We start from the raw sequence: 21,741 nt of genomic DNA, 5'->3' as shown, positions 1-21,741 counted from the left end.
GTGAGCTACATCCCACAACAAACTCCATATTTAAATGTGTGTACAACCTACAATGATCGCCTCAATGCATTCTCTAATGGGATCTATGACTAGAGAACACCCATTGGACCCAGGCAGTACGTGGTTCCTCCTTTTTGAAGCATGCCTCTGATAAGGAAGGCTTTTCATCCAGAGGCGGCAAGTAGCAAATGTGTGCACAGTTCAGTGGAACTGGTATAGACTAGGGATGCATCTTGTGCAAAGGGGCTTATAAAACAATTGTTGTTTTTAGCATGGCTGATGCACAATTCAATCTGGACACTATTAAAGGAGTACAAGTTTCCATCAGTGAGAAAACCAGCATCCCTATTAGCTGTAACTGTATTAACAGCAGCAAATGATAAGAGTGAGGGATAATATAATTAGCAAACTAAGATCATTGAGAAATTACGGTGCAGCTGAAGACAACTTAATTAAGTCCATGTGAAGATAAAAAGAAAGCAATTAGAAAAGGTTCTGCATGATTAGACTTATAGATGCAAGAGAAATAAGGCAATGCCACGGCACAGTATGGTGTGTAATAGATAAACAAAGTAGTTTGATCATTTGCACATTGAAATATGTTACAAATGTCACAATGCACTACTTATTTCACGGGGCATCTGGTCTCTGTTAACATAACCCAGACAACCACAGACAACCACACAATGCACGGTACATTTCGACGATATTTGACATATCGGCTGAGACACAATGTACCCCATATGTGACCATTTTGTCCCGGCGAGTGACCTTTCATTTGATTTCATTTCCACCGCCAATAGACCAATAGAGAAACCAATGACACATCTCCACTGTCTCCACTATGGCGCTAACTGAAAACTGTACTCCGGAAAGTTTTGGCAGAGTGAAGCAGATTGTGATGTAAGAGGATGTGTTTACATTCATCTATGCTTCTAGGGATTCATGCTTATGGCATCAGACGGGAGTGATTAGGAGACTGACCTCCAATGCCTCTTTGAATTGACCATGTGTTTTTATTTATTTTGTTGCTTTTGTTTTCCCGTTGATGAATGGGACAAAAACATTAATATTGAGCGTAACGTGGACTCAAAGCGTATGTACTCTTGAGCACGAACACGGCTTGGTGCCCAATGGGCGAGGCCCGAGCCTGTGCAGCAATGCTGAACTGATTTAAGTAGTCCAGTCATGAAATAACGATAACAGGTTCAGAACCTTTCGACATTAAATGCTGCATTTTAGTCCCCTTCCAACAGTGACACTTTTTGATTAGGACATAATTAAAAATACTATACTGATTTGCTTCTATATTTTGCTGTTTGGGGATGCCTACTATTGACAATTTGAAAAAAAAAACGAATACTGTAGGCAATATGGACTTAACTCTCATGTTGGTTTGGTCAGCAAACGGCTTCTGGGCGCTCACAAAAATGTAACCCTTCTACTTATCAAATTGGCCAGAACGGTTTCAAATAATCTATCCATAGATTGAATAGCACAGATTTGGCACTCCTTGCCATCCAATGCAGTTTTTGTATTCCCACACTGCAAACAGGGCACTTTATAATTACAGAACGACAGACCTTAAAGAAATGTGATACCCTTGTCAATATTCTAAAGTTGTCAGACAATACAGTAAAGTTTCCCACCGCATGTATGCTTGAAGCAGCAATTAACCGTGCAGCTTTGTTGGCCAAGGAATTCAGTGCACAAACAAGCGAGCTGGAGACAATCATTCCCTTTATCAAAAGGCGCAGGATGGGTTCAGATAGTAGATTTAGAGATCAAATAGAACAGCTTAGTAACTCACCGATGACAAACACCAATTTTGTTTTTTACAAAATGCTAACAATTACAAACAGTTTAGTCTGCTAATTTTAATTTATTTAATCTAAATTTTAGGCTGAGTTTTAGTTCATGGTCACTCTCTCACCACTTCATTGGCCACTTACTTTTGTGTATATTCCATTGTTGTCTTCATTACAATGTGTTACAGTTTGGCCACTTTTTTCAATCCTCATTTTTTTTTTTTTATTGTGCTAAGTTTTAAACAAAGACCTTCTACAATGAACCACCATAAATATCGCAACAATGCAAAATGTTCCATTAGCTTAACATGAAACATGTACAATACTGATATCAAACTCAATCATAACTATGATACAAAAAACAAGTAAAAAGATTCTCGCCGTTTAAAATGTTTGCATAAGATCTTGGTTAGAAATGGAACTACTTCTAATAACAAGGAGTTATGGTTGCCCTGTGTATTCGACAACAAAACCACATAGAAGTCAGGGAATCTTCATCATATATAAACATTTTACAGTGAAGAATTCAGAGGTCACATACACCTGGTTAATCTAGAAATAAGTGTCTCCAACTGTCCATACTTCCCTGCTCTTTGAAAAATCTGCACCAACTACAATCAGTTAATCCCTTGCCCTCTCGAATGGTTCCGATTTCTCCTATTGTAAATACATCATGGCAAAATCTTAAGAAAGGGTCACGTAATCATGGACACAGAACTGTATTAAAGTACAATGGGAGGTTGTTCATTTTAACCCCTCTTGTGTCAGATCTTGATATAATTTATACCTGGTTAGTGTTTCTTTGGTATTTATCTAGTCCATTCCCAATATTTTGTTTTAATGGACCATGGGTTAGTGACAACATTCTTGGTTCCCAAGTAAATAAGTAGATTGTTACACTTTTGTACAAATGCATCGACCGGTCTATGGCCACCAGATTTGATTATATTGTTTAGATCTACATACATCAAATGTACCTACCTATGAATTGTGACTATTCTGATGTGGTGAAACCTCATTCCCTGGAACTTTCTCACTGGAGCCCCTTAGTGCGCACCCTCGTGTCGCTGGGAGATCTGAGCGTGTTTTCCTTTTTGTTTTTTCTTTCTATTTTACATTGGATGCAGTTTCTGATCTGTTCTTCCTTATTTCGACATTACTGTTCCTTTGACTCGCACTTCCTCTGGTGATTCATTCTTCTCCACAAGTTACAATCTGGTATTTAGGGTTAGATTGCCCGACAAGGGGGATGTTGACTATATACCGGCGTCTTCCTTTTCTCGCCTCTTTTAAGTGCGGGGCTGTCTGCCCCAGCTCACCTGCTCTCTAGGTGTCCTGTACACCTCTTTTCTGAAGGTGACCAGATGGCAGTGAGTTCACCCACAGACACAACTGTCCCGCAGTGACCTGATTTCACGGTCAGCCCCTGAAAACATATCATCACGCCCGGGATCTCCAGAGTTACTGGATTTTCTAATCAAAGTCTCTACCTCTTCACACTCGAATTGTAAATTTCACTCGCATGCATCAGTGCAAATAGTAAAACCTGCGACGGAATTAGATTTGAAGTATACATTCTCATTATGTTGGACCCAAACGTCTTACATTATGTGATTGAATTCCAGGTATGCTTACCTTCCCAAGTGTTTGTTCAGTAATAGTGAGAAAACAAAGTTTGATTTGCCTGGAAGCATATTCAACATGAACTGGCCATAATTACAAAGTAATTGGGATTTGTGGCTGGTAATCCAATTTTCATACCTGTTTCAACGTGTGCACCTCGCTGGTACAATGCTCCCTTAAGATCAGATTTTACCAAATGCCTTAAATTATGACGTAGATCGTTCTTTTCCCAATTTACCATTTTGTTATATCTATGTTTAGTGGAGCCAATCTTTAATGCAGGGCTACTATTGTAGTTTGTCATGATTTTTAACATAGATTCTGCAGTAAATGAGTGGAAAGAGGCTGGGGCCAGGAGACTGTTTTTCTACACGTTGTGAGAAATCAGAAGGTGTCTCACTCACTAGTCCCCGGGGATGTGTCATCCAGGTGGCCGGGACACAGCCATCACTTTTGGATTCAGGTCCTGGGGGTGAGGCGGATCACCTGGGTGAGGGGTGTTTGGGGAGTGGGATACCGGAGGGTGAGACGTGGCATCCCCTTCCCTGTAACACCTTTACCCTATCCTACCAGGTAGGATACTTAGGACCTCAACACTGGCCCCTTTCACAACATGAAAACATTCTCACGGACGGCCCGCTATGAGAGAAAACAGACTAACACACGAGGTGTATAACGGATGTGTCCCAATACAATGGTCAGGCAGGGTCAGGCAATTACCGACCATTACCCACACCTGACTTCCATTAAACTTCCCCACATGACTAGGCGGCGCACAAGAGCAGAGTATGAGAGAGGCAAAGCACTTGAGGAAACAGCAGTTCCAAGATGGCAGTTTGGCATGAGGAGAAAGATAGTGAAACCGAAGGGGATCACAAGGAAGGAAGTTCCCCTGACCTTTTCGACAAGGAACCGTTACTTTCATGAAGCCCTGAGAATAGAAAGCATAAAACGAGGAAACCAGGCTGAGGATTCCTGTATTGTGTGTCGGAGGTACCCAGGGCCCTCCCGCGTCAATAATCAAGGCAGGGAGAATACTGTCCTTGGCTTCAACAACGGAGCAGGGTCAGTGAAATCAACACAGCCGGTGAGTTGGGGAGACTGATACAAGAGCGGTTTGTGTTGAAGCCAAGGTTGCAAGTGGCAACATTGTATGGCGAGCACTGGAACAAACATTTTATGAAACACATGTGATAACAAATACGAGTAAAGTTGACCTGCAGATGAGTGATTGTACTTTGAAACCAAGATATACGTTACCTCTGACAGAGTGGTCTCTCACTGTGTGTGTGCTCAAACAAAGGTCTCTGTAAGGTGTCCAGTAGAGAGTTGACAAAAGTGAAAGTGTGGCAAAGGATTGTGAATGGGAGTGGTCCTGCAACGGGTCAAGCCAAATCCTGTGCACAATCGAAAAGCTTCACTGTTGATACAGTAAAGGAAGTTGATGGCAAAGTAGATAAAGTTGGTCCGAGTCCGGCAGAGGGAGATCAATTGAAAGCTTTGTGTTAAAGCAAGTTTGTTTTACAATAGATAAATTTGTCCGAGCCCGGCAGAGGGAGACTGACTGAAGATTTTGTGTTAGAACAGATCTGAGCCCAGCCGAGCGGGATCCGGGGTGAACCGTGAATCACCTGAGAAATTGGATGTGTGGAAATCCTACGGAAATTGAGTATATGTGAAAAATATGAACTTTGTGTTAAAATGGATTCAAGGTGAACCGTAAATCAACTGACAAAAGTGTGCATAGGAGAATCCTGAAAGGAAAGGAACTTTATTATTTGTTTGTTGCATAAGGCCTTCTGAAAGAAGTGATTTTGAACGGCAAAGAGACTTTGGCACAGATGGCCATGATGTTGGGAGTCTTCAACTGCACCCTTGTGCTAGAGAAGCCAGAGAATGTGCTAAGCTCGAGTGTGCTGCCTTATGCCATGCTGAAAATGTGGGGATGGGAAGCCCACAGCTTGAATATCTGACATATGATTTCTTGAACACCTTTCTTTTGCATAACATTGTTTCCCACACTATTTGTATTTAGAGGGAAGGATTGGCAATACGTTTATTAGTATAGGCCCTTTTACTTTGACAAGACACTACTAGGACTGCGTTATTATTATTTGATGGTCGTAGCTTGCTCCCATCTTTAGATTTAGGATTAGACCGGGTTTTTCAAGCCCAATTGAAGTTCAATAAACCCCCTTGAACTGTGGTCACTTGTGTCTGTATTAGTGTTGATATCATGCCTTCCTTTCAATGTCACAAAAGGCTCCCATGAGTGTTCAGACCTCTCTACGGAATTTTGCTACTTTCATAGGATGCCAAAGTATTTGATTGCCACCTAAAGAGATTAAAAGGGATGTTGACCGGGTGGGGTAGGTCATTCAACTAGACCAGTCTCAAGAGAAGAGTGGAGCCAGTTATGCTCACTTACAGCTGTATTGCGCACCTTGAATTCCTGACAGCGTTCAAACTGGGGCATAGAAATAAAAATATAATCAATCTGAGAGAACCTATTATTATTATGGCATAAAGGTGCCAGTGTAATGTCTTCTGATGCGTTCCCGTTTAATTTGTGCATCCCGGATCATGTATCTAGGAGGTAAGACCATCAGCAACTATTCTCACTCAGAAATTGTTTTTTCTTTAACATACTATCATTATGTATACGGCCAGACTTCTCATCGATCTAAATCTGGGCAAAGTGAGAAAGCTGCCACCCAAATTGACGATGTTTCCATGTCCATCCCAATACCAATTATTTAGGATTTCAGCAATGTGGTCCAAAAATAGTCCCAAATCCATATATACTTGGTTCCAGTAAATGTTAATTAATAACAATTCCGTAAGAATGAGTGCATTTTTAACCTTGAATTTAACTGTATAGAAACCTGGACAAGAATCAAAACATACTTTAGTTTCAGTTTTAATGGCGACTAATAAACCCCCTGATGGCCGTCCATGAGGCCAGCTCGCTGCTTTTTGTAAAAACGTCATAACTGTCGAGCATTGGGAGCTCTACCAACCATACCTCTTGGAGCATAACAATATCAAACCTTTAAAAATGTGTGGCACCATTAATCACATTAAATTGCTGTGTCCCTGCAAGTTTCAGGATATAACCTTCAACCATTTGGTGTCAAAGGAATTGCATTCCTGGCCAACCGGACACACATCCTGTAATGTGGATGGCAACCAGGACAAGTCTTCTATCAGACTATTCATCTGATGATCCAGAATCATGTAGACCAGTCTATTAACAGAACAATTCATACGACAAGAGATTTTTAAACTTTTGACAGATATGTTGTTAGACCACACTGGTTCCTTACTAGAGACAGTCCGCTTAGTTTTAGTATCTATGCATGATCTATCCCTAGGGGGGAAGAAGGTCATACCCTAAGGTCAGCAGGTTAACATCCTCTTCTAATAGCATAGCAGCCACTATTCTGGACTTCAGCTATACATACACTATGTCAGTGATATAATCACTTAAAAATTCAATCTATTCTTTCGCAGCCTAGGTAGTTCATAAAATAAGGATAAAACATAAATTCTGTTCAGGATTATAGGTTTGTTACAAATTTAAAAAAACTCCAGTCCAAGCTTCAACAAAATGAAAGATGAACTGCCCATAGGTAGGGTATACTTTTAGTATTATTGAGTGCCAAAGTTGTCTTGAAGATGTTGTTAGTTGATCAGAGTCCAGTACTGGGTGTGGATTGTCACGAGGCTTTGTAGTTAGGGGGCTGAGCACTGCTGTCTTTGAGGGTGTTTCTTGCACCTCTATTATACAATTTCTGTTGGCGAAGTTTGTAAGTCTACCTTGTTTGTTATCTCAAAAATTTAGATGCTGTGACTTCTTGCGACTCTTGTAGCAACTTTACGTTTTTTGTTCTATGTCGGTAGAGCACCACTTCCCTCCTCATCTTTTGAACACATTTTATAGAATAGGTTCAGTTTGTGTGACAAGGTCAATCTCCATCTGAACTTTCAGGTTGGTCGCAGCCTTTCTTTTGATGATACAGAGAAACTTCCTAGAGGACTTGCTTTGCAATGGCCTCATCGTCTGGTTCTTTGTTTTCTACCTTTCCTGTTTAAGGCTCTTCTCCGTTGATTGGCATTTGGTAATTGAACCAATTACATTTCATTTAAGGTGGAATAGGGACTGTTGTTAACGGCTTTATTCTGTCAGCTGATGGATTTTTGTTTTTGCTCTAAACTGATGATTTTACACAATTACACCAATGAGTGCAATACTAAGATCAATGCAAATATTAAACTTAGTAGAGGCGTCTAGTGTGTCAAGCAAAAATGTCTCCACTTGTGGAATCATTGAGCATGGATAGGGATTTGGTGACCTGAACTTGTGTTGAGAAAACCCTGACAGAGCCAAAATAAGGAGCCTCTAACTGGAGATTTAACTGAAGTTTCCAGGGTTCGGTCTTGAGTATGTACTCACACAATTCTGACAGTGCTATGTTCAATCATAGAAGAAAAAAAGCTTGAGACTGCAGTGTTGTGTAAGGCTCCCCGGAGGAGGTAGATGACTTCAATTACAGAAATAACATCAGTGCCTTCCATCCTTGTGTCGTTTTAGTGACAGTAGGCACTGTTATTTGTTGTTTTGGTGTGAAATAGCTTGTAATTTTGCAAGGCACAGGGACGTGTTTAGTAAGATTCACAAACTATTTGTTTTGAGTTTACACTTCATCCTTTATTTGCAGTCCCTACATTCTTGTTGTGCCAGTTGGCATTTTGTAGATTTCAACAAGCAAATGATTACGCTGCAGAATTGATTTACTGAGCATGTTTTGCATGAGGGCGCTGCAAGGCAGAAATGGATGGGGCAAATAAATGTGATATGCTTCTTGCCAATAAATCTGCACCCTAACGCATTGGTGCACTTTGCACGCTCCCGCTGGTGGGAGTAGTTTACAAATAACAACAGGTAGTAGCTTACTCCAACAAGCAGCTTGTGAGGACTGCAGCAACTGCTCTTAATCAGTGCCCATACATGTCTTATCTTTGAATTTTTAGTTTGGGTGGATGTGGGTCGAGAATGCCCCGCTGATAGGAAGGTGCTAACCTTCTGCAAAGTGGTTGATAATGCCCCTCTGGCCTCTTGAGAAGTGTTTTCAACTTTCCACATGGAAAACTTTTGTCTAACCAGGGTTGGTTCAATGTGGTTTCATCGACCTCAGGGTGACCAAACTTACCACGCACAAACTGTTGATTCAACCTTTTTTCTTTTAATAAGGGGTTTCCCATTAACTTCTTTCCAAACGTACTACACAAAAACTGAGGTTGGCAAAATGACCAATATTCCCATGGTGGAAAATGTCACTCAGTGGCAGGCATTGATGGATAAACTTAAGACAGTTTCCTATGTAAGAATTAAACTGCAAAATGTAGGGGTGTGTGGCCGAGTGTCCATCAAGATGGCTGCTTATTTTTTTTATCCCTGCAGTCTTGGGATAGTGAGCATGGAATAGAGTCCTTTGGCACACTTGCTTGATCCCACATTCAACCAGGTTTAATTCACCAAGTAGCAGGGGCAGCTGACCCATTAGGGCGGTGTATTCGGTGCCCCACCCCATAAACGTGCTTATATGTTTCATTTTCAATGATGCAGCTCATATCAATGAAAATGAAACGAGTGCAGCAGAGACAGAAGCTCAGCCTGAGTCAGTAACTCAGTGTCCAAGGCTGCTTGATTTATTTCCCAGGTCACAGCTGTGTGTACTGTATGTGCAGTGGGGAGAGCGCTCTCTAGAGTCATCCCCACTGGACATGCTCAGTGCAGTTTGTGCCCGGCTGCGGGTTGTAATCAAAGCCTCCAAACTGAAGGCCCATGTGAAAAAGGCCTAACTGTCATTACCAAAGGAAAAGCAGCATGTTCCTTCACTAAGGAAGTTGAAATTGGAAGGTGCCTTTCAAATGAAAAATAGGATTTCTAAACACTGACACAAAAAACGGCTTTGCATGTGCATTTGCAAGTTAAAGTAAAACATAATCAAAATATTCCACTGCTAACATAAAGATGCCAGGGAAAAGATATGATGTGTCTGTTGACAAAAGCAAGGTAGATCATGCTTCACATGCAAAACACAGGCCAACATCTGAAAAGAAAAGCCCACTTTGTTGCCATGAAGATTTGGGTCCCAGGCAGAGCCTTTTGGCTTGTGGGTGGGCAAACTTTACAAAGGACTCCCCCCACGGAAAGCCTGGCTTGCACCCCAGTGGTTTACAACAACAATAAAATGGGGCTTGCCTGAAAGGTGTGGAAAACCAAGTGTCCTTTAGACTTGCTGTCTCTAAAGGCAGCTATATGCAGGCCAACTGTTTCTGCTGATACATGACCAGAATTTAAGAAGGAGGTCTGAAAACAGGGGCTAGAATTAAGGGAGGCTGAAACTCCAACTTCAAACAGGCAACCAACTTCAAAGAGACTAATAAAAACACTGGCTGGGAGAAACAAATGGCTTGGAGGAAGGGAAGCTCATATTTGCACATTTGAAGATTCCCTTTTTTTAATAGTACTATTATCATTTAGTCAGTTTTCCAGCAACCGTAAGCCAGATTTTCTTTATTTATGTGTTATTGTTTAGATAATTTCCAGACGATTTTGGTGATATAAACTTCATCCACCTGCGACTTAGGGAACTGTAATGGCCATTTAAACTAGGTTCCTGGCTGATTTGAAAATCTCCCAGATTTAAGAGTTGGCGAACTAGTGAAAATTGAAATTTTGAATGTGGAGGGTAAATTACAAGTTCATAACTGTTATGGTCTCTGTAAAAATGATGGAAAACTGCCAACCCGTCGTGCAAAATGGTGCAGACCTGGCTGTCTTTTTATTTAATTCCCCATGATTAGCTGAATCAGAATATATATATATATATTTGCAAAGGGAGAAAAAGATTCATTCCTCCCAGGGGAGATAGCACTCACAGCAGTGCAGAGAACGCCAGTATGGAACACTTCCTTAAAAAAAAAAAAAAACAAGTTTGATGCAGGATAAAGTCCGTTCAATTTCCAGTTTTATTAGGCATCAGCCGAAGATTAAAGGAACATGGTACAACGCATTTCGCTGCTCACACGCAGCTTGTTCACGTACAAATGAGAACAAAAAACATCTGTGTATATATGCAAACATTCGGCTAGTCTCTATGGTCCATTATGCTAATTGTACTTTTTCGCTCTCTAGTATTTGCCATGTTAGTTGCTTAGGTAGACATTGAGTATAACACGGTGGCCCTTTTGTAACTGGCATAGGTTCCCTTATTACAGTATTAATAATAGCCTATAACAATGCAAAGTTCATGCCTCCTACATTAAAAAACAAGCGGTTTGGCGAATAATTTGAATGCTTAAATTGCAACTAATTTCTAGATATATAATGCATATATTCGAGTAGATACGGGTATGCATTTGGTAAACCGCCGAATGTATTATATATATATTATGGCAGTTACTAGTAAATCCCAAAGTTTAGGCACAACTAGATTTTGACCTGAAAACTAAGGGGATTACAAATGGAAGTTGCCATCTGTCTGTTCCAGACTCTTAAACCAATCCGTAGAGAGATGTGGGAGTTGGGAGAGAGAAGGGTGACTGTCCAATCCTATTTGTGGGAACTCTTACAGGGTACTCCCCAGGATTGTGAACTTGGTGGTGTCATTGCTGCTATATTAAGAGGATGCACTATGCGGAAGGGGGAGAGCTGATGAAAAATTACCATTGGGAGCTGCTAAACTTACCATCAAGAGAGTTGTTGAAACTTACCATCTGACAGCTACCTAACACAAAAGGAGAAAATCAAAATTGCATCTAGGTGGAGCTGTCCATTGTTGGGGAGGCCTAAAAAAGTTGACTGGTCTCTATGGTGAAGAGCTGGAGGGCATCTTTGGGGGTGGTGTGACCAGACCCCTGCTGTTTCCTTCTAGAGGGTCCTACATGCAGCTGTCTTTCCTGAACTTCAAACAGAGTGCTTATATGTAAGTAGAGCTGAGCCCTGGGAAACCAAAAGGTGGGGGGGGGGCTGCTTGCCTTAAATCTGTTCCCTATATAGTGGGTGGGGGTGGAGGGGAACCTGTAGATTCTTAGTCTATTTAACTAAGAAATGTTCATTTAATGAATTCCCCTTGGCAGAACACCACAGGTTGATTGGATTCACAATTAACGAAGATCATTCCCAGGGTGCACCGAAAACTATAGACTGTAATTTAAGTGGGCAATCTTAATGTCCAGCTTCCCCAACACAGGCTTCAAGTGGAGGGGGGTCTGAAACCCAAAATTCCCAAATCATCCAAATATTTACCATCCAGCTTCCCCAACACAAGCCTTTAAGTGGAGTGGGGTCTGAAATCCAAAATTCTCAAATCGTCCCAATTTTACTGTCCGACTTCCCCAACACAGACCTTTCTGTGAGGGCGGGGGTATGAAAACAAACCGCTAAATAACCCTGTGTTTATTTTAAACCAAAGTGTGGGGGTGGCATCACAATTGCCATATTCATTTGTACAAATCTATCAACCCAACTGCTTGTCTTTTTAAGCATGCAGGAAAATCGAAATTGCACAGCATTACCAGGAAATGACTTTCTGTTCATTGACCAGTTTGATTATTTCTTGAAGGGTAATCTGTAAAAAAGAAAAGTATTGTAATTTTTGTGATTTATTAGTGTAACAAGAAGTTAATTGTGAGCCACAAAAAAGGTGGCGTGTTTAGATTATTGTGATTTCTATTACTTCTAATTTAAATAAATGCAAATATATTTTCTATACCCGGCCTAGTTCTTGGCTCACTGTGGGATGGGGGGCGGAGGTTTGTGTGACTTTATATGAGTCTTCAGTAAGGCTAGCGTTAAAGAAACGTATGAGTGTATTGCAGGGCTCCGTGATTGGGGGTTGGAAGGAACTCATGTGGGGTACATTTACCAGCCCAGCAGAACTCACCTGCACCACCAAACTGCATGTTCAGCAGTTGCATGAAGAATGGCTGCACTGGCTCTGCTGGGCACTTATTCCCTTGCATCAAAACTGCGTTTAGCAGTTACCAAAAATAATGGCTGAGCTGGCTCTATTGAGCACAGATGGGGCAAGATGAAACATAGAACACCCCGAGAATTGCTGCGGTTATTTTCTTCACATGCACCCAAAAGAAGAATTCAAAAGCAGCCTGATGCAGCGCTGCTATGCTGAAAGCTCAAGATTTCTCACTGGAAGAGAAAATCTTCTGTGTTTAAAATGACTGCGCATTGATACCATTTCCATCTTTTCAACATTACACAGTTTGGTTGTTGATAAGACACATCCATGCCCATCTATCTTAAGGTTGTCACCAGCAAAGGAGGGCATTCCTCACTGAATAGCATGCGTGTCAAGTAAAAACTGTAAAATAGCAGAGAAATTCACTCCAGGCCGTACAGCAAGCGTTACTCTTGCAACAAAGTGACACTGGCAAAATTCCTCACAAGAAGCTCTCGCTTTCCCTTTGCTTATGTCAGTTTCAAAGAAACTTTGTTTTTGAACAGATTCCTGTGTGTTAGGAATTGACCAGAGTTATGGAAATGTTCAGAATAAAGATGCAAGGAAAATTGCATTTGTAAATGACCAGGGAAAGTGAAAATAAACCTTTGTTGTAGTGCTCTGCAAAGCAGAGAGAGTGGATATTGTACAAGCGCAATGGAAAGAATACTGTGACATGCCCTGAAACAAAACTATATGTGTTGGGAAGAAATATTGCCAAAATATAAGTAAATTGTACCCTGTGTACTGTATTTTTCCCCACAAAAAGAACTTCAACATCATGGCTAGGCCCTGAATTTGCTGCCAAACCTGTTCTTGCAAGACAGGCACTTCTAAATGTAACAGCCTCATGGGAAAGGAAGTTTCTTTACCAGATGAATGGCCCTGATGTGTGAGATGTGGCGACTTCGTCAGACGAAGCGGCATTGCTGCAGCACGAGACAATGGACTGCCCTAGCACAGAGGTGTGAAATCCCCGGACACCTCTCCTCAGCTTCAAACTGCCTAGCATCAAAGGGGAGTCATAGTAACCCCATGTGCAAGTTGCTCAGGGAAGGACATTTGCCAAGGGGGTTGGAAAGACTGCCCATATTTGGAAATAATGCCAGCCCATTTGATATCAAAGACTGTTCACATCATGACATTTATGTCAGTAATCTAAAGAAACAGTGATGTGAAATTATGACAGTTTTCAATGTCATTTTTTTGTGTTAAATACAAATATGCCCGACGCTGTTAGGCTCATGTGTATCTATTTGTAGGATGCTTGATAAAATATTTTCCATATAAATTGCAAAAGAATGCCAGGAGAACAAAGCAATATCGCACAAACTTGGCGTTTGGACAGAAATTTTCCTTCTGAAATATGGTATTTGCCCATCTTATTTTTATAAGTGTGACATTTATAAAAATGAGCATTTTGTATAATAACTGATTTGGGCAAAAGTAAATTTGGTAGAACAAAGCACATTGTAAAAGAACACCCACACTAAAACTGAGTCACTTCCTTCAGTCCAATCTGCTTACAGGGAGGCGGTGACGGTTATAGACTGACCTATCAGATTTAGAGGAATGCCCAGCTTAGTTCTGCCCACATAGTAAAAATCCCCTGCTGTCATCCGGTCTATCTAAGGTGGAGACATACAGACTGTCAGGACATTCAAAAATCCAAGATTCAAGAAAATCCAGCATTCATAAACCAACATCCAGAGATCCAGACATTCAACATTCACCCTGCAAGATTCCACACTCCAGAGCAAGGCCAGAACCTCCTGCCCAGGCTGAACCTCTAATCCAGAATTAAACCCTACAAAAATTGCAATAACTTAGGGGAAAAAGGGGAGAAGGCTGCTGAACCCTTTTGGGATTATTCTGCTTTTCCCAGCTACCTGCTTTGCCCATCTGATGCGCCCCGCTGTCTACTGGGACCAGACTCTGGTTTCCCGGCTGTGTCCCTAGAGGAGAGCCCTGCTGTTGCCCAAGTGACCAGATCTTTGTCCCGTGTCCCGAGGCCCGGCTGGCTGTTCAAACTATTCCATTCAAGTTCTTGTTTTAAGTATTACCCTTCTCTAGTAACCAAAAACTGCATCCCTTGCTTTGTTACCTGGTATTATGTCCAATCCCACAGAAATCCTATAAATACCCTAGTAAATTCTTAAATTGTCAGAATCACCTGTGTATCCTGTCCTTAGGAAAATCTGTAGTAATTTCCATGTGTTAGCGCCATTCTTTCCAAATCAATTCAGTCCGCTATATAAATCCTTAGTACTATTTGAATTATTTAATTAATTCCCATATAGTGCTGAACGCGGCATGGATAGGTCGACCTTGCAAATAACCTTGTTGCGTACCATGTCTTTCTTTAACAATCTAGCCATTAAAAATATAGTTGCAGTAGAATAAATCCTTTTTGTAACAAAACTGAGTTGCCTGTGAAATGGTATAATTTTAAAAAGCCAATGTTTCCTTTCCCTTTAATAATCCCATACTGTCATCCATCCAGAATCACCCTTTCACTTTTAGATCATCCGATTTTGTCAATTTAGCTCTTTTTCCAAGCCGTTTTGCTATTTTAAACCTGTGAAATGGAACAATTGCAATTTCATCAAGTGTGATTCCTGCTGCACTGTGCTTCCTTCCAAAGTCGATTTTCAACACTGTATGCCCGTTGTTTAGTCCATTGCCTTATAGCTTGAGAGTTTTCTTGCTTCTTTGATGCAGCCATACACATTCTTGCCTTATTCATTCAACCACACATGTAAAATCAACATTCAGTAATTCTGAGTGCCATTTTGCTCATTTTTCAAGGGAGCTCTATCCGAATTTTGCCTCCCATTCAGGGGTGGTAGGTCGGATTTTCAATCTGATTTTCCATAGTATACCTGACTCCTTGCTACTCCTCCCCACTCACACAAAATCTGGTTAACAGAGGTTTGAGGGAGTATTGCAGGGGGAATGCTTAACTGTGGTGCCATTTAAAACCACTACCCAACAGTAATTTTGCTTTCTTTCCATTGTGCATTGTGTATCTTAGGCTAGAAGGTTAAACTAAGTGTATTCTATCATTTTACTGTGTAATTATCACCACAATGGTGATTGCTTCCCTATATCAAATGTGATTTTTATTCAAAATTAAATATATTCTATCATAACACACCGGCCTGGTTCGTGGTCCATTGCGACATGCGGTGTACGTTAAAAAGGGGTGCGAGAAGGGTTGGCTGCCTTCTCAAAGCTGAATCCAAATTCATAAATTTAAAAGCGTTTTGATTGTGCGCTGCATCCCTGGCCAGTATAAAGCGTCCTGGTCTGAAGTGTGATGCCTCTTTAAAATCCTTAACACTCCCCAGGTTAAGGGTGGTCTCAATATAACACAAAATTTCCGGTCCCATGTGTTTATATCCTTGCAAAAATATCGACATATTTTTGCGGCGATATTAAGGCATGGAACCTGCGGGGAACACCTCCACGACCCCAGCCCCCAAAAATGATTCACCCAAAAAATATCGCCTATGGCCGTTCCAGATGACCATATATTGAACAATATTTTTGGTGGGGATAATATGTAGTGATACCACATTTCCCAGGTCACCGCTGGCTGTGCTGTATCTGCGATGGGGAGAGCGCTCTCAAGAGCCATCCCCACTGGATATGCCGAGTGCAGTTTGAGCCCGGCGAGACATCTCTGACGTCTTTAAGAAGTCACACTACCAGCTGCACCTCCTCAGGGGTATTCTTCCTTTCCTCTCCTCCCCCCAGAAGCTCACTGTCTCCAGAGCTCGGGTTCTCTCCAGGCAGGACTGTTGCAACAGCCTCTTTCTTAATCTGCTTGTTTCTACTCTCCGCCCTCTGCAACTTATCCAGAACAGGACTGCGAGACTTGTCCTTGGCCTCAAGCCCAGGGATCGTATCTCTCCAGGACTGAAATCTCTGCACTGGCTCCCAGTGGCTGCGAGGATTCAGTTCAAAACCCTCTGCATCGTCCACAAGGCCTGCGGGGCCTGGGGCCTCAATATCTTCAACTCTCTCTTCCTAAATACCTTCCTTCTCAAGCTCTTCGCTCATCTACCTCCAACTCCCTCAGGGTCAGTCTCTTCTCCAAGCAACGAGTTGATGGTAGACCTCTTTCCTCAGCTGGGGCCTCCCTCTGGAACAGCCTCCCTGCCTCTGTGAAACTTGAGGAGAATCATCTTCAGTTCCGGAAGCACCGCAAAACCTTTGTCTTTGCTTCTGCTTTCTCTCCCTCTCTCCCTTGCTGACCTCCTGGCTGACACTGAAACTGCACTAGGTACCTGGCCACCCTCTGATCTCGGGCCCAGGTCCCCTCCCCCGCCAGTCACACTCCTGCACTGCCTTCCTGGCCACCCATGCACTTGGGGACTGTTTCTGTATCCCTACAGTCCACTACCAGCACTTGACACTTGTTGTCTGCCTTTACCCTTGCACTTGTCACCTGCTGGCCTTACCTTTACTGTTATTTATTTATTTATATCCCATGCACTGCACTATCCTCTTCCCTTTCGCCCCGGCACTTCTCATCCTTCCCCCATCCCATGCACTTGCGCAATCTTAATGACACTTGGCCTAGTAGGATCGTTTTGTCTTCCCTCTGTTCCCCCTCCCTTGCCTTGTCGCGCCTTGAAACACTTGTGTATAGGCGCCTTTATAAATGCCATCTCATATCATATCAAAGGGTCTCAAAGCCCGGCTCGTTGACATTAAAACGCCCCCAGGCATAGATTGTACACTGGACCCTGCCCGCTATCCTGTTTCTCATACAGGCTCGAGCGGGTTACAGTTTACTGATCCCACTCTAGCCCATGTTAGAGATGGGATAGGGAGTGGAGGATAGTGATGCTGTCATGATGTCACAAGCTGAGGGGGGCACTAGGCCCTGCCTCAGCTCGAGACTGACACGCTGTGTTTTGAAGAGGGGGTGGTGGAAAAATCCCCTCTAACTGCACGTGCCACGCTAGGCCTGCAGCAGAAGTGCAGACGTTTTCGGATAACTGAGCTACGTAGTCTGCGGTAAGGTAAACATCACCTGTTCACGATACTCATTTTAAGTTGACTGCCGACTCAAAAAGTTTAAATTATGTGAATGAGTTACGCAGAGTTGCTGTCACATAATTTGAATTATTTTGAGTTAGTCCGCCTTTGTGCGGTGTAAATGCAATGCGCCAAAGCACATTACATCTTCAGTGACAGTCACATGATTCAAGTTTTAAAAATAGGACTGCCAGTGTGGGCTGTTTTTCAAAAAGCACTGTGGACTGGCAGAGCTGCTTTTAAAAGGTCACATTATGTGACTGCACTAGATACAATGTGCAATGTATTTAAACCTCATTCATAGCCACATAAGTTCAACTTTAATGAGTCGAATGGGAGGATGAGTGATGAGTGAGTATTATAACAGCAAGGCCACATCAAGGGACCCTATTGTTTACCACACAGTAGTCAGGAAGGTTGAGCATAAGGGAAACAGCATGCTAGTGTACGAGATTGGTGGCGCATGCACTAACCTGACAAAAGCTTTGACCACTACAGGATATGTGGTGGTCTTTCGGAAGCAGCTACTGTCCTAGTTTTCCCAGTTATCTTGTGGGGGGAGTGACTGGTGCGTTCCAGTTGACAATCCAACTGCTAGCCCATCCTAGAGGTACGCAGTTGACACTGTTGTCTCCTACACACAGCATTATGTGGCCAATACTGAGATAGGCAAGAGGACAGGGGGAAATAGGAACTGCATGAGTTGGCCAGCAAAAAGCTGGGCACGGGGAATACACACAGTGAAATAACGAGCAGGAACGTTGGACAATACCTCTGTATATTTATTGGGGACAGACTAGTGCACTATTTCTAGCATAGGGTCATGTGGTGGGGGGCTAAGGGAGCACATGTAGAGTTATGAATTGAGTGTCAGGTGTCTTCATCCAATCAGGGTGCCTGAACACTGTCTTGTATGAGTCAGGCAAAACCTGATTGGATAAATGCTCAACAGGAAGTAAAGCGCATACTGAACTACTGCAGTATCCTTACACAAATAAAGAAGCCCACACTACATGGGACTATTTTGGCCAATTAAATTCTCCAACATTAAGCCAAACCTGAAGAAATAGAGCTGGGTTTTTGGTCATCAGTGTCAAGTGGCCTGGGCTTCCGGAATATTTTCCCTACTTGCACAGGTAAGCCTGCCACTGCCTAGTCATGAATTACAACAATACTTAAAACACTTAAATATTTGCAAAGGCTAGCTCCATTCTGGTATGCCTGCTATACGCTATAAGACGCTGTACTTAGGATAGATGTTGCCTATCGAAACCTAAAACCACCAGCAACCCTCACACGCCCACAGCGTCATTCTGTTCCAGGAAGTACGTCATATGTATATATAAATAGACCACGAACACATGAAGCTTTTCAAGCTAGAGAAGGCTGGGCAGACGTGCCATTATAATTAGGCATTGAAAACATCCTGAAATACTGTGGATACAACCGGAGCGTGGGGCTTACTGTACAAGCCCCTGCCTTCAGTCCCTCGACGCAGACTGCTGCCAATTACATACAGTAGGAGAAACCCGCCGAGGACTCCATTAGCCTAAAAGGCTCCAAAAGAGCTTCGTGGGTTTCGCACTTTCAAAATAATGAGTGAAATATATGACTTGTTAGCAAACTGCAAATGCAAAAAGTATCACAATAATAGCTCCCACACAATGTCGCGATAACATGGGCGGCTGTCGCAGCAACCACTGCATAATTAAAGACGCCTCAGAAGTCTACCTGGAGGCATTGAGCGGGAAGGTCAGGGGGTGAGATGGTGGGTGCTGGAGGGGGCGGGGTGAGGGGGTATTGAGAAAACAGCGGATTAGTAAAGAATCGGAAGGACCGACTTCAGGTGTCGACATTGCTGCGCTATCCATATCACTTATTTATTCTACAGCAATTTCATTCACTCTTTGCCAATCCACTCCGTCTTCACACATCTAACAGCACGCATGTGCAGAGGAAAGATGTGCGGGACCATAGGAAAATAAATGATGCACTTTTAAATGGCTAATCCTGCAATGACAGGTACAATGTTAAAACGCATGCAGAAACACGTGGATGCAAGGAGAACATATGGCATTCATTAGGGCAGAGGGACAATACATTTAATGTGACGCCGAATACATGTGATAGCAGGGCTGCGCATCTATCACGCTGGTTTTTGGTAACGCTCGCCGATGCAAGCGTTACTTGTGTGTCGGTGGAGGTGGGCGCATTACCATCGCCACTCTCTACTCTGACGTTAATTCTAGCACCCCCCCCCCCCCCGCAGCTGCCTGGACGTCATTGACCACGCGCACACTGGCAGCTGGCCAGTGCAAACATATAAAATAACAATCTGCAGGCGCGAAGAAACTCAGGCCAAGATATTCAACGTACCTTTAAATGCGCCGACATCACCATAATGTACCTGGAGCACAAAATATTTGCTTCCCGAGGCTCCTCCAACTTTGAATCCGACACCTTTAAAGCACACAGAAAAGAACTAGGTTACAACTCACATACCGTTGTTTACTGACTAGAACATATGGGCGGGTTTGATGGTTGGAATATTACAAACTGGCATAAATGCTGTACAAACTGGGCATATTGGAAACTGGTAAGGCTTCAGCACCACCTATAAGCCAAACAATTGCATTAGAGTACAGATCGGTAGAAATAGCATATGAAGAGGGGCACACAGCTTGTAGGTGTTGTTTGGTTATTTGCCCACCCACTGAGTGCCCATGGCCATGCTAACCATTATGGCCATTCCCACCCAGTCCCCGCCCTCTTCCTGGGATCTATTTGAGCTCGCTTTTATAAAGCCTTGCCATCAAACTATGCACTTGAAGTGCCTATTAGTGTTTTGCCAAACCAGTCTTCTGAGAGTTAATGTCTTATTGGAGCTGTAAATGAGCCACAGGTGTCATAAACATGTCCTAACCAGGTAAGCACCATATGCGTGTCCTTTACTGAAATCCTGTTTAAAACAATCACTGGCAAAGGAGTGTGTATATATATATGCATTTGCCGGTATTCCACCATTGCACCACAGGCCCAGTCCTTCGGAGCCCGTTACATCAAATGTTTTTTTTATTTACATTTTTATTCAGCTCAACATCAACATATTCAAGGCATGCCAAAATCACGAGGTCGGGCGGAGCCCAGGGTAACAAAAATCTGAATGTGAACAAAGAAGTCTTGCACATCAAGAAACACTTTCCACACTCCCCAGCCCAACCCAGACTATCACAAACACAAAGGATGAGTAAATAAAAAAAAGAATTAAAGATGTTACAGCACAATAACAGCATGCCAAACTGTTTTATGATTTTTTTTTTCACCCATTTTCACCCATCCCACCCACGTCCCTCCCTTCATCCCCCAAACTGTATTCCGGGGCCGGTAAAAGAGCGCTATGTGTTAGGAGTATTCCATCGATACCCAAACCATCATCATTATAAACCATCATGGTTTACCGATTACAAAGGGTTACACAGGGATCTTTTGGGGCTGCAAAACACCACCACCAGGGTGCTTGCTTACGCACACACACTAGACACCAGACCCCTGCAAGATCCAGTACAAACCACACCCATACATTCAAATAGAGTAAGCACACAGCGTTAGTCCTAGGGGGATCCTAGCTAGCCCGAAGCTTTCTGTTGTCTATAATGGGACAAAAAAGGGAGCCATTCCGATTCTATGCTGGTATGGCTTTCTGAAAGCACTGCCCTGCGGCTCTCCATATCATCAATTTAGTATGCTTTTGTTAACTATTCTCCATGTGTGGGAGGGTAGGATATCTTCCAATATATTTTTACAGATGACCTCGCTACCAACAGATTAGTTGTCATGTGTGTTAGTCTGGTGTCAGCCTCCCCGTCGTCGTTCAACCCAAATAGAAGCAGTAAGGGGTTCAGAGGTCTCTCAATCCCATCCATATCCTTCGCCAAGGCCAAAACCTCCCTCCAAAATGTCGGAATCCACATCAGACATGCCAGTAAGTGGCAATGGTGCTGCACCACCTTCAACACAGAGGGCTTGTGCCCGGAAACATTCTGGAGAGCCTGTCCGGAGAAAACTGCCACCGTTGTAGCAATCTGTAGCCATGCATCTTATATTGCATGGCCATTGAGGCTGACCATGTTTACCCGCACCTGGCTAGCTAGGGATCCCTGTCGGGCGGGGAGGGAAAGTCCTGTGCCCAATTCTGGCTGGCCTTCTGCTGTTTCCATGTCTTGGCTTCCACTAAG

At 42.8% G+C, this 21,741-nt stretch overlaps 1 protein-coding gene across 4 annotated transcripts in view; it reads right to left on the bottom strand.

The window, feature by feature from the left end:
- Positions 1 to 21,741, bottom strand: part of PAM (peptidylglycine alpha-amidating monooxygenase) — a 1,287,650-nt gene that overhangs the window by 762,768 nt on the left and 503,141 nt on the right. For all 4 annotated transcript variants that reach the window (XM_069625460.1, XM_069625461.1, XM_069625463.1 and 1 more), the window contains one exon: positions 19,883 to 19,966. In XM_069625460.1, coding sequence (XP_069481561.1) covers positions 19,883 to 19,966 — 84 coding nt within the window. The remainder of the gene's footprint in view (positions 1 to 19,882; positions 19,967 to 21,741) is intronic.

This window comes from Ambystoma mexicanum, chromosome 6p (genome assembly GCF_040938575.1).
Source record: "Ambystoma mexicanum isolate Mex_15411 chromosome 6p, UKY_AmexF1_1, whole genome shotgun sequence".
Classification (NCBI taxonomy): Eukaryota; Metazoa; Chordata; class Amphibia; order Caudata; family Ambystomatidae; genus Ambystoma; species Ambystoma mexicanum.
The sequence above is the reverse complement of the archived record's forward strand: the minus strand, read 5'-3'. Positions and strand labels throughout refer to the sequence as shown.